At 42.1% G+C, this 14809-nt stretch overlaps 1 protein-coding gene across 4 annotated transcripts in view; it reads left to right on the forward strand.

Annotated features, from left to right (window-relative positions):
• GMIP (GEM interacting protein) overlaps positions 1-14809 on the forward strand; it is a 152089-nt gene that overhangs the window by 82776 nt on the left and 54504 nt on the right. For all 4 annotated transcript variants that reach the window (XM_073622506.1, XM_073622507.1, XM_073622508.1 and 1 more), the window contains 3 exons: positions 4151-4231; positions 5686-5868; positions 11880-12017. In XM_073622506.1, coding sequence (XP_073478607.1) covers positions 4151-4231; positions 5686-5868; positions 11880-12017 — 402 coding nt within the window. The remainder of the gene's footprint in view (positions 1-4150; positions 4232-5685; positions 5869-11879; positions 12018-14809) is intronic.

A 14809-nucleotide genomic window follows, 5' to 3' on the forward strand; every position in this document is an offset into this window, starting at 1 on the left:
TTTTACATCAGGGTCCCCAGAGAGCCCCTTTACATCAGGGTCCACAGAGAGCCCCCTCTTACATCAGGGTCCCCAGAGAGCCTCCTCCTTACATCAGAGTCCTCAGAGAGCCTCCCCCTTTCATCAGGGTACCCAGAGGGCCCCCCCATTTACATCAGGGTTCCCAGAGAGCCCCCCTTACATTAGGGTCCTCAGAGAGCCTCCCCCTTAAATCTGGGTCCTTAGAGAGCCTCTGCCTTAAAATCAGGGCCCCAGAGAGCCTCTCCCTTGCATTAGGGTCCCCAGAGAGCCCCCCACTTACATAAGGGTCCCCAGAGAGCCTCCCCTCCCCTTTGGGGACCCCTGCAGAGACTCGGGGCTATTGGCCCCAGATTCGGGGCTATAGCCCCAAAAGCCACCCCCTAGCGACGCCCCTGCCTTGAACTAATCCTTTCTGTGAGTGTCCAGCCTTTAGTTTCTTGAAGTGACTTTAATTCTTCTTCTGCTGCCTTTTTTCATTTATTGGCTTCACAGTTTGGCAGTTTTTCTATGTCTTCCCAGTATGTTGGTTCAAGTATGCTGTGTGTTTTCACCATGTATGACAGCTTGCGGGGTGGTATCCCCTTTGTAGTCAGAGTGGATCTTCTGACTTCAGGCAGTTCAGCAGAATCTGGTGAGGAACTTGATTTAGGCAATGTGAATTCCAACTCTTGTTCTGACTCCTGCACAGGTTTGCTTTGGTCGACCTTTTCTTTTTCTTTCGACTTTGTCAGTCTTTGGTTGTAGGATTCTGTAACCCTTCGTTTAATCACTGTAGCCACTAGAACGGCTTTGTTCTCCAGGTTGGATCGCTTTTCACCTGGAATATAGGCATATGCTTTACATCCAAAAACTCTGATGTGCCCTATGCTAGGCTTTGATCCATGCCACATTTCAAATGGAGTACTTTTAATGGCTCTTGAAGGTAGTCTGTTTTGTAGGTGGGTTGCAGTCATAACTGCTTCTTCCAAGTACTTGTGAGGTAGGTTGGCATCCGACAACATGCATCTGGCCATTTCTATAAGAGTGTGATTTTTCCTTTCTGCTATACCGTTTTGTTCAGGAGTGTATGGTGTGGTTGTCTGTTGTACTATTCATTGTCTCTTCAGGTATGAGGCCACTTCTTTGCTTATGTATTCTCCCCCATTGTCGGTGCGTATTATTCCTGGTTTGCGTTGGAATTTGTTGCTAGACATGGCAACGAACTCTTGAAGTATCTCTTATGTTTCATTCCTGTGTTTCATCAGATAAGTAGTTGTGTACCTGGAATAAACATCAATAAAAGTCAATAGATATCTGTTCCCGCCTGACGTGGGACTGCATACGTCGCTGTGTATGAACTTCGGAGGGTGGGTGTTTTTTCTTTGAGATGCCTGTGGAAGGGGAACACGCGTAGCTTTAGCTTTAATACAGCACTTGCATTTCATGAGCACTTTGCAAGGCGCTATTGTTAAATATTCTGATAAACCTCTTTTTATAATGTCCTGTATAGCTTCTGGACTTCTGTGTCCCAGCCACCTGTGCCATAAGCAGGGGCGGAGTGACCATTGAGCCACTCGGGCACTGCCCGAGGGCCCTGGGCCACTAGGGGGCCCCATCAGGGTTGCCAGCCTTAGTAAAACCAGGGACAGTATGTATAAATCTGTGTTTTTTTACATCTGTCTGTGTATACTGTGTGTACATGTATGTGTATACTGTGTGTGTGTATACTGTGTGGCCCCATAATCTCTGATTGCCTGGGGGCCCCATAATCTCCTATTGCCCGGGGGCCCCATGAGTTTTCAGTCCGCCCCTGGTCATAAGTGAATACATTTGCTGTGTAGGTCATTAGAGACTATATTGGCTTGCTGGTCTGTGGTGATGAGCTTGTATAGTTGATCATCCAGTTTACCTTTTGCGAGGAATCACTTATCATTGTGAATTATGTATTCATCACCCTGGAACTTAACTGTGAGACGGTTGTTTGCAAGGCTTTCCACGGATAGAAGGCTGCCTTCTAGTTCTGGAACATACAGCACTTTCTTTACAAAGATACTCTGCTTGTGGTGTAATGCAGTTCAGGAAGCCCTGGCCTTTACCTTTGAATGTGATGCTTTTCCTGTTCGCTAGGAAAACTTTGTCTTTTGTATTGTAATCAATGTTTGTGAAGAAGATCTCATCGTTAGTCATGTGGCTTGTCGCACCTGAGTCTATGCACCAGCTGCATGGCTTGCTGCTCTGTGTCACTTTAAAGGTGCCACTCCATGATGTATCTGCAGTTTCCTTTGTGTTTGCTTTGACTCTTTTTTTTTTGTGAATAGCTCTAGCTTTCGCTGCTCGGCTTTCCAGATAGAACAGTCCTTTTTTAAGTGACCGGTCTTCTTACAGCGAAAACAGTCTCTGCTTTCTTTGTTGTGCTTTGTGCCTTTGTACATCTTAAGAGCTTTGTCATCATGGTACGTATTTTCTTTCCTTCTGTCATATTCATCGATTAATTTCCCTTTGACATATTCCAGTGTCAGCTCCTGCTCGGGTCTGGTTTCTAAAGCATTAATAAGAGCAGTATATGTCTCTGGAAGGTTGCAGATGAGCAGGGCAACAATATGGTTATCTTTTATATCCTCTACGATGGCCCATAGCTGCTTTATGATCTCTAGCATAGCTTTCACATGGTTACACATTTGCTGGCCTTCTTATAGTCTCATCTTGTACAATTTTCTTTGCAGAAAAAGCTTACTGTTGAGGCTTGAACGCTCATGTAGTCTTTGTAATGAAGTCCACATTTGGACGTTGTCTCTGTTGTCATCTTCTACTAACAAGCTTATAGTTGCTTTTGCCTGTCTATCCTTCCCATCCCATTCCACTGTCTCCTTGTTTGTGAGTCTGTCTGTATTCATTAGCGCTTGCCACAAGTCATCCATGCTAAGAAACATTTGTAGTTTAAACTTCCATAGCTGGCATTCTTCAGCTTTGCTATTGCAAACTTCACGTCTGAACCGCTTGCCATCTTTCAGTAGCTTGTATACGGTACTCACAGACTTCTATGTACTCACTGAGTATCCTCTCCAGTGCCTGAACTTGTAGTATCCCCTCCAATGCCTGGGTGCCTGGGACCCATAACCTATTAGCAGCTTTTTGAATCATGTGCTTGGAAGCTTGTTTTATAGAGAGAATACTTTACTTTCATGGAGGATTAGCAATGCATGTCTTATAGCATTAGGAAACATGACACAGGAAACAGGAATATACAAGTTCATGCACATAACATAGACAGAACATCCTGTTATTACTTTACCATGGAATAACACACTATAACACTGCAGTGCCACCTGATGGGTAGAAAGGTAGAATATATATATATATATATATATATATATATATATATATATATATATATATAATTTGTGAGGTCATGCACTGATTTGGACGATAAGGCCTGGCTCGCCGTCTCCGCTCAAATTCATCCCAAGGGTTTTCTATCGGGTTGAGGTCAGGACTCTGTGCAGGCCAGTCAAGTTCCTCCACCTCAAACTTGCTCATCCATGTCTTTATGGCCTTGCTTTGTGCACTGATCCAAATCATTTGGTGGAGGGGGGAAATAAGGTGTGGTGTTGGTTTTCAGGGGTTGGGCGTGGCCCCTTAGTTCCAGTGAAGGGAACTATTAAGGTGTCAGCATAGCAAGACATTTTAGACAATTTCATTCTCCCAACTTTGTGGGAACTGTTTGGGGATGGGCCCCTTCTTGTTCCAACTGCACGCCAGTGCACAAAGCAAGGTCCATAAAGACAGGGATGACTGCGTTTGGGGTGGAGGAACTTGACTGGCCTGTACAGGATCCTGACCTGAACCCGACCTGAACCCGATAGAACACCTTAGGGTTCTTCTCGTCCACATCAGTGCCTGACCTCATAAATGCGCTTCTGGAAGAATGGTCAAACATTCCCATAGACACATTTCTAAACCTTGTGGACAGCCTTCCAGTTGTGTGGACAGTTGAAGCTGTTATAGCTGCGAAGTGTGGACCAACTCTATACTGAACCCTATGGACTAAGACATTAAAGTTCATGTGTGTGTAAAGGCAGGTGACCCAATACTTTTGGTAATACAGTGTACAGGGAAAGCTACCCATGCCTGATAAGCTAATGTCTTTCAGCCCCTGTCAGCAAAGAAGACTGAGATTGAGAAGTGGCGAAAGGAGTTTCGAGAGCAGTGGTTAAGGGAACAGAAAAGAATGGTGAGTTATATCAAATGTGGTAAGTCACCGGCTGGTCTTTTACAATGTATTGAAAGCAGAAATGATAATCAGTTGCCCAGAAGCATCAAATCAACAAAAGGTCATCTTATTTGGTTAATTTGGCCTACGACACTTAGCACACTCCTCATATTAAAAGCTAAGTGGGTCTTATTAAAGAAAGTGAAAATTCGGATCAATTGCAGTGAGTCACTGAGGCTAACATTGCCGCACCTCTGAAAAACAATCCACCATGAATTTGACAGGCAGTGAGGAGGCAGTTTGTCATCTCCTCACCACGAGTTTTAACCCTGTAAATACTGCGCATTACACGTGGTTGTAGGGCAGTTGTGGTGAGGCCCCTCTCACTTGAATGGGTCATGTTCAGTGGCAGTACTGCCGGCCAGACATGATGGGGGATGATGGTGATTTTCTGTACTTGCAGGGTCTTTAAAGGAATAAATGGAAGAATGTACATTTTTTTTGCGAAGATGCATTGCATTTTTATTTTTTTTATTTTGCTTTGACATCTGCTTTAAAGAAATAAATACATACAATTTCCACATGTGCACATGCTTGCTTTTTCATATTGCTGTTTTTATATTAAAAATGTTATATTTTTGGATAGCCACTAGATACAGCATAGCCAGCCTGGGGATTAAAAATGTTTCTACTACAGTTAAGGGGGACGCATAGATCACCTCCCTTTTCACATTCTGAGACTGGACCGTGAAGGAGCAGCCGCAGACTGATGAGTAGGGATGGGCTCAGGCAAGTTCGGATCCTAATCCCAACCCAACTGAGAAATCCCACGAGGAAGCCATCACTGCACACCGCCAATCATGGGCCGTGACGCATCTCCCTACCTGCAGCTGCACATACACACGCTACTCATGATTGGCGGAATGCAGTGACGGCAGGATTACTCAGGTGGGTTGGGACTAGAATCTGAACACGTCTGAGCCCATTCCTACTGGTGAGATACATAACTGCATTATTTGGTGTTCCCTTTGAATACCCCTTTGAAAAATTCCAGCAAACAGAAAAACAGAGAGAGAGAACAACAGCCCCGTGCATTATCTTTAAACACCATTTATTAATAGAAAAATAGGTTATCAGACTCACAAACCAATAAAAATGGCATGCTCATTATGAAGATCCACATGGAGAACCACCAGAACTGCTACGAAAGCTTCTTATATGTTGGAAAGATGCCACACGGGTCTGCCAATACTGACACGTTTCAAAGGGAATTCCCTCTTTATCAGAGCCCAGCTTTTACTTGTGTGAAAATATTATAGCACAACAAGTCATCTAACCTTTCTAATGCTGTAAAAGTTTGTTCCACTACAGAACATTCAGATCTCAAAAGCATATTTAAAGTCCCTCTATTGCTCTTTTTTGGATTATTTGGTTATATTCCACTACAGCCTCACATTTGTTTATTTCCTTCACAGACAGACACCCTGAGCTCGCTGCGCAAGGCTCGACAACAATACATACAACGCTGTGAAGACCTGGAGAAAGCCAAGCAACTAAGTGCCAAGATTGAGGAGGAGCAGAATATGGGAGGCCACCCAGGAAGTGCAAATAAACTGGTGGAGAAACGCAGGAGATCCCGTGAGGAGGCCCAGACCAAGGTAACACCAAACAGCACCAGGAAGCATTAAACCAATCTTTGTGACTACAAGTAGGGTCAAAGCCTCATTTAGCTTAAGTGGTCAAGGCCACAAAAGATAATTCTGTTTCTAGTTGTAGTTAGGTAGGGTTCATACTGCTGCTGGGTTTTTAATTGTGTGTAGGACCTCTCAAATTCTATTCTCAGTCTAAACCAGTTGCACACCACTGAGCATTTATATAGTGCATTTTGCACACTGTCCCCTGACAAAGCCACGGTTTGTGATGAAACATGTAAGGAAGGATGGCTGTAAGATTTATAAGTTGGGGCTGACTGTCTGACAAGTTATAGTATTATTGTAGAAGAACAAGCAGCAGATACACTTTATTGTCAAAAGTATTGCAACACCTGCCTTTACACGCACATGAACTTGAATGGCATCCCAGTCTTAGTCTGTAGGGTTCAATATTGAGTTTTCCCACCCTTTGCAGCTATAACAGCTTCAACTCTTCTGGGAAGGCTGTCCGCAAGGTTTAGGAGTGTGTCAGTGGGAATGTTTAATCATTCTTCCAGAAGCGCATTTGTGAGGTCAGGCACTGATGTTGGACAAGAAGGCCTGGCTCGCAGTCTGCGCTTTAATTCATCCCAAAGGTGTTCTATCCGGGTTGAGGTCAGGACTCTGTGCAGGCGAGTCAAGTTCCTCCACCCCCACCCCAAACTCGCGCATTCATGTCTTTATGGACCTTGTTTTCTGCACTGGTGTGCAGTCATGTTGGAACAGGAAGGGACCATCCCCAACTGTTCCCACAAAGTTTGGAGCATGAAATTGTCCAAAATGTCTTGGTATGCTGATGCCTTAAGAGTTCCCTTCACTGGAACTAAGGGGCCAAGCTCAACCCCTGAACAACAACCCCACACCATAATCCCCCCTCCACCAAATGATTTGGACCGGTGCACAAAGCAAGGTCCACAAAGGCATGGATGAGCGAGATTGGGGTGGAGGAACTTGACTGGCCTGCACAGAGTCCTGACTGCAACCCTTTGGGATGAATTCGAGCACAAACTACGAGCCAGGCCTTCTTGCCCAACATCAGTGCCTAACCTCACAAATGCGCTTGTGGAAGAATGGTAAAACATTCCCATAGACACACTCCTAAACCTTGTGGACAGCTTTCCCCGAAGAGTTGAAGCTGTTATACCTACAAAGGGTGGGCCAACTCAATATTGAACCCTACGGAATAAAACTGGGATGCCATTAAAGTTAATGTGCGTATAAAGGTAGGTGTCCCAATACACTACAATATAGTGTATATCAGTATTTTAGGACAAGATTATAGTTGTAAAATAATGAAACATCGCTTTAAAATCTTGATCTCCAAATATGTTGTGGTAAAACACTAAATTAAAATTGCATTTATTTGGGTATGTAAATATAGGTTTTAATTAGAAAATAAAGAAGTTTTGTTTTATACTGGAGAAGTAGACATACAGTAACAAATAATGTATATTAATTCTCATTACATATCTAACAGAGGTGGCAGACAGCTCTTATGCCACGTACACACAATCGGAAATCTTCGATGTGAGCTTGTTGTCAGAAAGTCCGACCGTGTGTATGCTCCATCGAACATTTGCTGTCGGAATTTCCGCACACAAATGTTTGAGTGCAGTCTCTCAAATTTTCTGACAACAACACTTGTTGTCGGAAAGTCCGATCGTGTGTACACAAGTCCGTCGCATAAAAGTTAACGCATGCTCTGAATCAAGCAGAAGAGCCGCACTGGCCATTGAACTTCCTTTTTCTCGGCTTATCGTCATGTTGTACGTCACCACGTTCTTCACGTTCGGAATTTCCGATAACATTTTTGTGACTGTGTGTATGCAAGACAAGTCTGAGCCAACATCCTTCGGAAAAAATCCACGGTTTTGTTGTTGGAAAATCCGATTGTGTGTACGGGGCATTAGTGGCTTTGGGAGTGGAGAAAAATTTCCCTTGGGTCCCAGATACCTTGGCAGTTATAAGATCGGAACCTATTCAGAATAGACAGTTATCCCACAAGAGACTAATTGGACCATACAAAGGGCTGAGAGTGATATAAGTAAGTCACATAGGGGTTGATTTACTAAAACTGGAGGGTGCAAAATCTGGTGCAGCTCTGCATAGAAACCAATCAGCTTCCAGTTTTATTTTTTTGTCAAAGCTTAATTGAACAAGCTGAAGTTTGAAACTGATTGGCTACCATGCAGAGCTGCACCAAATTTTGCACTCTCCAGTTTTAGTAAATCAACTCCATAGTTTGCTCCGGATAGACATTTGTTCCATTCTCAACCAATTCTAGTAACTACTGTTCAGTCATTTTTCTACTTTAGCTTTCCAATATGGAGTAAATGTGGAAATATAACCTGTTATGTAACTGTGATGTAACTCATTAAAGGGTTCTTTAACATGATCATTTATGGAAATCACAAAGCTCCTTGTTCATTAACAATTATTCAGTAGCAGTAAGGATAGGCTCTGGCATGTTTCAGGGTGTTAGAATTATTTAAAGCTCATTAAATAAGAGGTATTATTGCTTAAGGTCTTATGTTAGTCAGTTAGAAAGGTTGTGGCATGTTTATAGTGACTCATGGGCTATGTTCTGTTCTATCTATTACATGTCAGGTATTATTGGATGTTGTAAGAATCCCTTTAAGTAGTGCTATTTGCATAGCTCCCAACTGTCCCTGATTTCGAGGGCCGGTCCCTGATTTGGAGCAATGTCCCTCTGTCCCTCTTTCCCTCTCATTTGTCCCTCATTTTGGACTGATTCATATAGTTGTATATTAAAATGCACTTTTTATCTTTCAAAAAGTGTTTCCCAGTACTAAACCTTTCATCCAAATTCCAAATGGTTGCATTTGTAAACTTTAAAAGCCAATATAAAGGAATAGTAGTGGTAAAAAAAAAAAGCCCTTGTGGATTTAATTAACCTTTTTTTGGTTAATTCTCCTTTAAGGGGGTGTGGCAGGGGGGCGTGTTCTATGCCTACATACATTTTCTAGTAGGTGTCCCTCATTCCCATCTCAAAATGTTGGGAGGTATGCTATTTGTAGGATTCCTATTTAGTCATGTTTTAATGCATCAAATCTACTGTCTACTAATGTTGGACAGCAGTCTTCTTGTGTCCATATGTACCCTCACAGTGATCTCTAGCACTTTGAGAATTTTTTTAATTTAGAAAAAGCAAGGTGTCACATTCAGGAGCATGCAGACTATGAAAAGTGTTCAGCAATTGCAATACAGCTAATTTGTCAGCTGAGGGATACCCGACCCTGACTAAGATCCATCCTGTGTTTGAGATTTGATAAGCACAGCCTGCATAATTGCTACATAACTGTGTGCTGGACCCTATTTAGGCGTCTGTACCCCAGTTGGTCTAGATGAGAGTACAGTGGGTATAGAAAAGAACCACCCCCTTTAAAATAATCACATTTTGTTGCTTTGCAGCCTAAAATGAAGACAGACATGGTTTTTCTTTTATCCAGCTGTATTTACTCAGTGCAACTTATAACATCCAATTGAAAGATATAACACCAACATGTCAGAAAAAAACAAATGAAAAAAACCTCAAAAACAGAATTATTGAGTTGGAAAAAGGATCACGTCCCTAAGAAAAATGACTTGTAAACTCAATCAGGTGTAACTTATCACCTTCTCCATGGTATACAGAGTCATTTGGATTTCAACTGTGATCAGCTGTGGTCATTTTGATTAGCTCAGCATGAAAAGAGCTTTCCTGGAGCATTTCAGGCCCTGGTAGTGCAACTGAAGCAAACAATCAACTATGGGTGGCAAGGCACTGTCAAAAAAATCTCCAGGATAAAGTTGTGGACAGACACAAGTTAGAAGATGGATACAAAAAAAATTCAAAGGCTTTATCAATGCCTAGAAGCACAGTGGAGTCTGTTATTAAGAAGTGGAAGGTATTTAGTACAACACAGACCCTACCTGGATCAGGACGTCGCTCCAAACTGGATGAAAGAGCCAGGAGGAAACTGGTCAGAGAGGCTACCAAGAGGCCTACAGCAACTCTGAAGCAGTTGCAGGAATTTATGACAAAGAGTGGTCATTGTGTGCATGTGACATCAATATCACAAGTCCCCCACAAATGTGGCTTGTATGGGAGGGTTGCAAGAAAAAAGCCACTCCTTAAAAAAGGTCACATGCAGTCACCACTGAGCTTTGCCAAAATGCATCTTGAGGATTCTGAGGTCACACGGAAAAAGGTGCTATGGTCAGATGAGACTAAAATTTAATTATTTGGCCTTAAAACCAAACAATATATCTGGCGGAAATTCAATACAGCTCATCATCCAAATAACACTATTTCTACAGTAAAGCATGGAGATGGTAATATCCTGTTATGGGGGTGCTTCCCTACAGCAGGGACTGGAGCACTTGTCAGGATAGAAGGAAAAATGGATGGGGCAAAATACCATCAAATTCTTGAGGAAAATCTGCTGCCCTCTGCCAGAAAGTTGTCAATGGGAAGAGGGTTTACCTTCCAACATGATAATGACCCAAAGCACACAGCACAGACTTGAAGACCGCAGTCCACAAACTGTTAACATCAAATTAAACTGAACTTGAGCAGTTCTGCAAAGAAGAGTGTGCAAATATTGCAAAGTCTAGATGTACAAAGTTAGTAGAGACTTATCCCAACAGACTAAAGGCTGTAATTAACGCAAAAGGTGGTTTAACAAAATACTGACATAAGGAGATCCTTTTTCCAACTCAGTGATTCTGTTTTTTTTACTTACAAGTTGGTGTTATATCTTTCACTTGGATGTTAAAAGTCGCACTAGTAAATACAGCTGGATAAAAAAAGCTGCGTCTCCCCACAGTCTGCTCCAGATTTGCTCTTTTCATCCCAGATGGACGACTGAGGTGCTGGCTATCACAGCCCATCTCCACTCTCAGTTAAAAGTAAAAAATATAAGCCGTACTCCAAAGTTTAGCTCTTTTTTCTGCATTTAATTTGTCAAAAAAAAAACCTACATACATTGATGTCTCCCCCTGAAACCAACCTTTATTGACGTGTTTCACCACTGCTTGCTTGCTCATAAGGAAGGTTGGTTTTGAGTGGAAACATCAACGTATGCAGTCTTTTTTTGAGAAATTACACACAGAAAGAAGAGCTAAGTTTTGGAGTACAACTTATATGTTTTTACTTTAAAATAAAAGCATGCTTTAAAACTTTAGCATTTGGAAGATTCTATTGAGATGCAATGCCCATAGGCTTCTCACAACTCTAGGGTACTTTGCAGTAGTACAGCAGAAGTTGCAAAACTTGGCACGGAAATTCTTATAGAGATATGCTGCTGGAGTTCTCAAGTCGTTAACCAAGAGGTTGGATAATTCAGCCCACCAGAGCCTATCGTTGTGATCAGTTTTGGGTGGTTTAAATCATAATATGGAAACCTGAAAATAAAACATTCTCAAAAACTCTGTCCTTTCTTTAGCCCATAATATGTGGTATATACCCCTGTATCAAATTATTCTTGGGATGCAGACTGTTTATTCAGATATAAAGTTCCTCTATTATTTCATTATATTTGCTCGAATAGGCTGTTGGGTTACTTATTGGAGTGTTAGAGGAGAAGCCATAACCTGGACTAAATCAAAGGCTCTCTATAGTTCTGGAAGTTTAGAGGGAAAGGTTAGTTAACAAAAGGTTAACTAACAAAGGGGGTGGGACTTTGTGTGAAGCAGGTTGGCAACAAAGTCCCACCCCCTTTGTTAGTTAACTTTTTGTTAACTAACCTTTCCTTCTAGATGTCAATGGGATGGATATCTATGACCTTACCAGGCCATGATGTCAACTAAAGTCCCTAGGGATGGAAATACTTGACCTCACCAGGCCATGGCTTCCTGAAAGTCCCTACCCCCAAACCCAAACTTTCTTTGTTTTATTGAATAGTTCTGGAAGTGATCTATATTTGTTACACATATTAGTGACTCACTAACTGAAGGCTATTTTTTTTTTGTCGCAGGCACAAGAGGCTGAGGTCCTGTACCGATCTTGTGTGGGGGAAGCAAACGCCAGGAGTGAGCAGCAAGAGAAGGTCCGCCAGAGAATTATATCCCACATCAGGAAACTTATTAACCAGGGGGACCAAGTGTTGAAAGAGGTGAAGTTCAAATATAATATATATTTTTTTTTGAAAGGGGAATGGCTTTAAACCTGAACTTATGAGAGATGATACAGTTAACATACATGTAAATGAGCTATCATAGGCTATAATAAAATATATTTCTGATAAGTTAGATTCACCCTTAATAGCATCCCCGACATACAGCACAGCCAGGTCAATGACCTTATTTTGCATTAAAGAATTCAACTTGGTCCTTGATATGCCCCACCCTGATGAGTATATGAATGGCCAGTCTATACGTTCCCTAACTCAAAGGCATTAGGAGCAAAAAATGTGGGAGAGGGAGACATTATCATAATATGTTCTCTTCTAAAATAAAAAAAAATAAGTTCCAAATACATTTAGGACCATCAAGTTAGTCTGACCTTGTTCATTTTTCTTGCTGTCCCTTAAAAGATAGTTACTGGGGTCATCAGATTGCAGTTTCCTTCTGTTTACTGATAAAGTAGACTGCGGATCTAATATTCTTTGTATGCAAAGTTATAGCAACGAAAGCATTGGTGACATCCCTTTATACAGTAAGTGCATGCTTTCTAGGTGAGATCACAGTTGGCTGGAAGGGATAAGAGAGGGCACGGAAATCTAAAGGGACGCTCTGAATGCCTTCTTTGATATCATCAGCACAATACTCTCCGAGTGTTATGGCTTTCTGCAGTAGGTGCCACCATTCTTTTCTATCCCTGGCTTCTCATTTTCCTGATTTATATCTTCCTTTAATGTCTGATGATTTTATACAGCCATCATCCTCTGGGTGAGTCAGAATGTCTTTATCCACCTACTATTGCTTCTTAGATCCTATTTGAAATTCTAATTTCAATCATCTGTTTAATATGACCAGACCATTTTAGATTAGCAATACATATTAATGATGATAGTCTAGAATCCTTATATTTCTCTTTAAACTCATTATTATATCTTGATATGCACATTCTATTCTCAAATAAACCTCCACATATTCCCCAAAGTGCTTTCTATTCAAATACATCAAGTCTTTTCTTATCTGCCTGTGACAGGATCCAACTTTCAGCTCCATATATGATAATTGTTCTTTAAAAGGTTTTTCTTCTGCTTAAGGTTTGTTTTTCTTGATAGAAAAGGGAATTTAATTATTACATGCCATAAAAATATCTACTGGCAATTATTGGATGTGCCTTTTTTCTTCACCAATATTATTCTCTGAATGTTCGCTTGAACCAGTATTAGAGGAAGATTTCACCTTTCTTTGTCCCTGCCTTCGGAGGTGGAAGGGTTTAGTTTGCTTTTTCCATGCTTACGTACACACACTTGGTACTTTTCTTCAGACTACAAAACGTACACTAAGTGCTTCTTTTTCCAGTGCCAAGAAATGATCCAGATTAATGACCTGTAGATCCTGAAACAACATCTAGTCTTTTTTCAGTATTGCATTTTTTTGACAAAGATGTGGTCCGTGGTTTATGGCTTATAATGGTCTTCAGTGGCACAATTGAACTTTAAAGTGGAGTTCCACCCAAAAGTGGAACTTACGCTTATGTGCTTCCTTATACGCTTCCTCCCCCCCTCCGGTGTCATATCAGGGGGGAGGGGGGAACGGGGACCTGTTTTTGACAGGTCCCCTTCCCCACTTCTGGGAGACGGGCCGCGGCTCCCGGATCTCCCGGAAGTTCGCCCCCTCCTCATTCCTCCGCCATGCGCTTCGTGCATGCACATTAAGGAACCAGCAGTGAAGCAGAAAGGCTTCACTGCCTGGTTCCCTTACCAGGAATGGCAGCAGCAGCACCGACCCGAAGATCGGCTGGGGTGCCAACATCACGGGCTCCCTGGACAGGTAAGTGCCCTAATATTAAAAGTCAGCAGCTACAGTATTTTTCACCCAGACTGGACCTCCTCTTTAAGGAGAAACTGCAGTCTGCTCACATAATTTGTAATAAAACATCTTTGACATTCTGAAGCTTCCCTCCAACCACTTTGCATATTATTTTATATATACTGTGATTCTGTACTTGCCAAATATGCTGCAGAAATCTCCCTCTACTAAGTCTGGCTACAGCCATTTTAACTGTGGACAGCTGAAGCTTCTGCCTGTTCACTTCCTGGATTTACACAGACACACAGAGGCACACCTCCAGCTCTGCAGCTCTCATTGGCCTCTTATGACTCATCCCCTCCCCCTCCCTTCCTGGCAAATTCTCATGAGAGTGAGAGGTAGCTGTGCATGATATCATAAGCCTAGGCTTTTTACCAGACAAGAAACAGTGGGCTGAATAAGATATTTACTGGCAGAAAAAAAATGTTTTACTATCCAAAGTTAAAACAACAAGGGCAGAAGATTTAATAGATAGAAAGTTGAAAAAATTACTGAAGGTCTGTTTTAAGTTTAAATCAGCCAAATACATTCCAGGTTTATCAAAACAAAAGGTGTGCAAAATCTTACAGTTTTTTTTTTTCATGAAAAAACAGCCACAGCCTGAGTAGTAAAGCTTATCCACTGCTAGCATGCTGCAGGGAGTGGCTCTTGCTATCCGCGGGGAAGCGGTGATCTCTTTGCAGAGGTCTGACACACCTCTATGGTATTACTGCCAGAGCTGTCCAATCAGCAAGGATCATGAGCTTCGCTGACTGCAGAGCTAAAGGTCTGACCCATTAGGGGCATGTCTGACCTCTGCAAAGAGACCACTGATTCAACACAGAGATCAAGGACCCTGCTATGCTGCTGCTGACAAGGGACCTGTAGGCGGGGTGCAGCACTGTGCAGCAGAATAACACACTCAGTACCAGTGCAATCACAG

The sequence above is a fragment of the Aquarana catesbeiana genome, linkage group LG03 (genome assembly GCF_042186555.1).
Source record: "Aquarana catesbeiana isolate 2022-GZ linkage group LG03, ASM4218655v1, whole genome shotgun sequence".
NCBI classification, from domain to species: domain Eukaryota; kingdom Metazoa; phylum Chordata; class Amphibia; order Anura; family Ranidae; genus Aquarana; species Aquarana catesbeiana.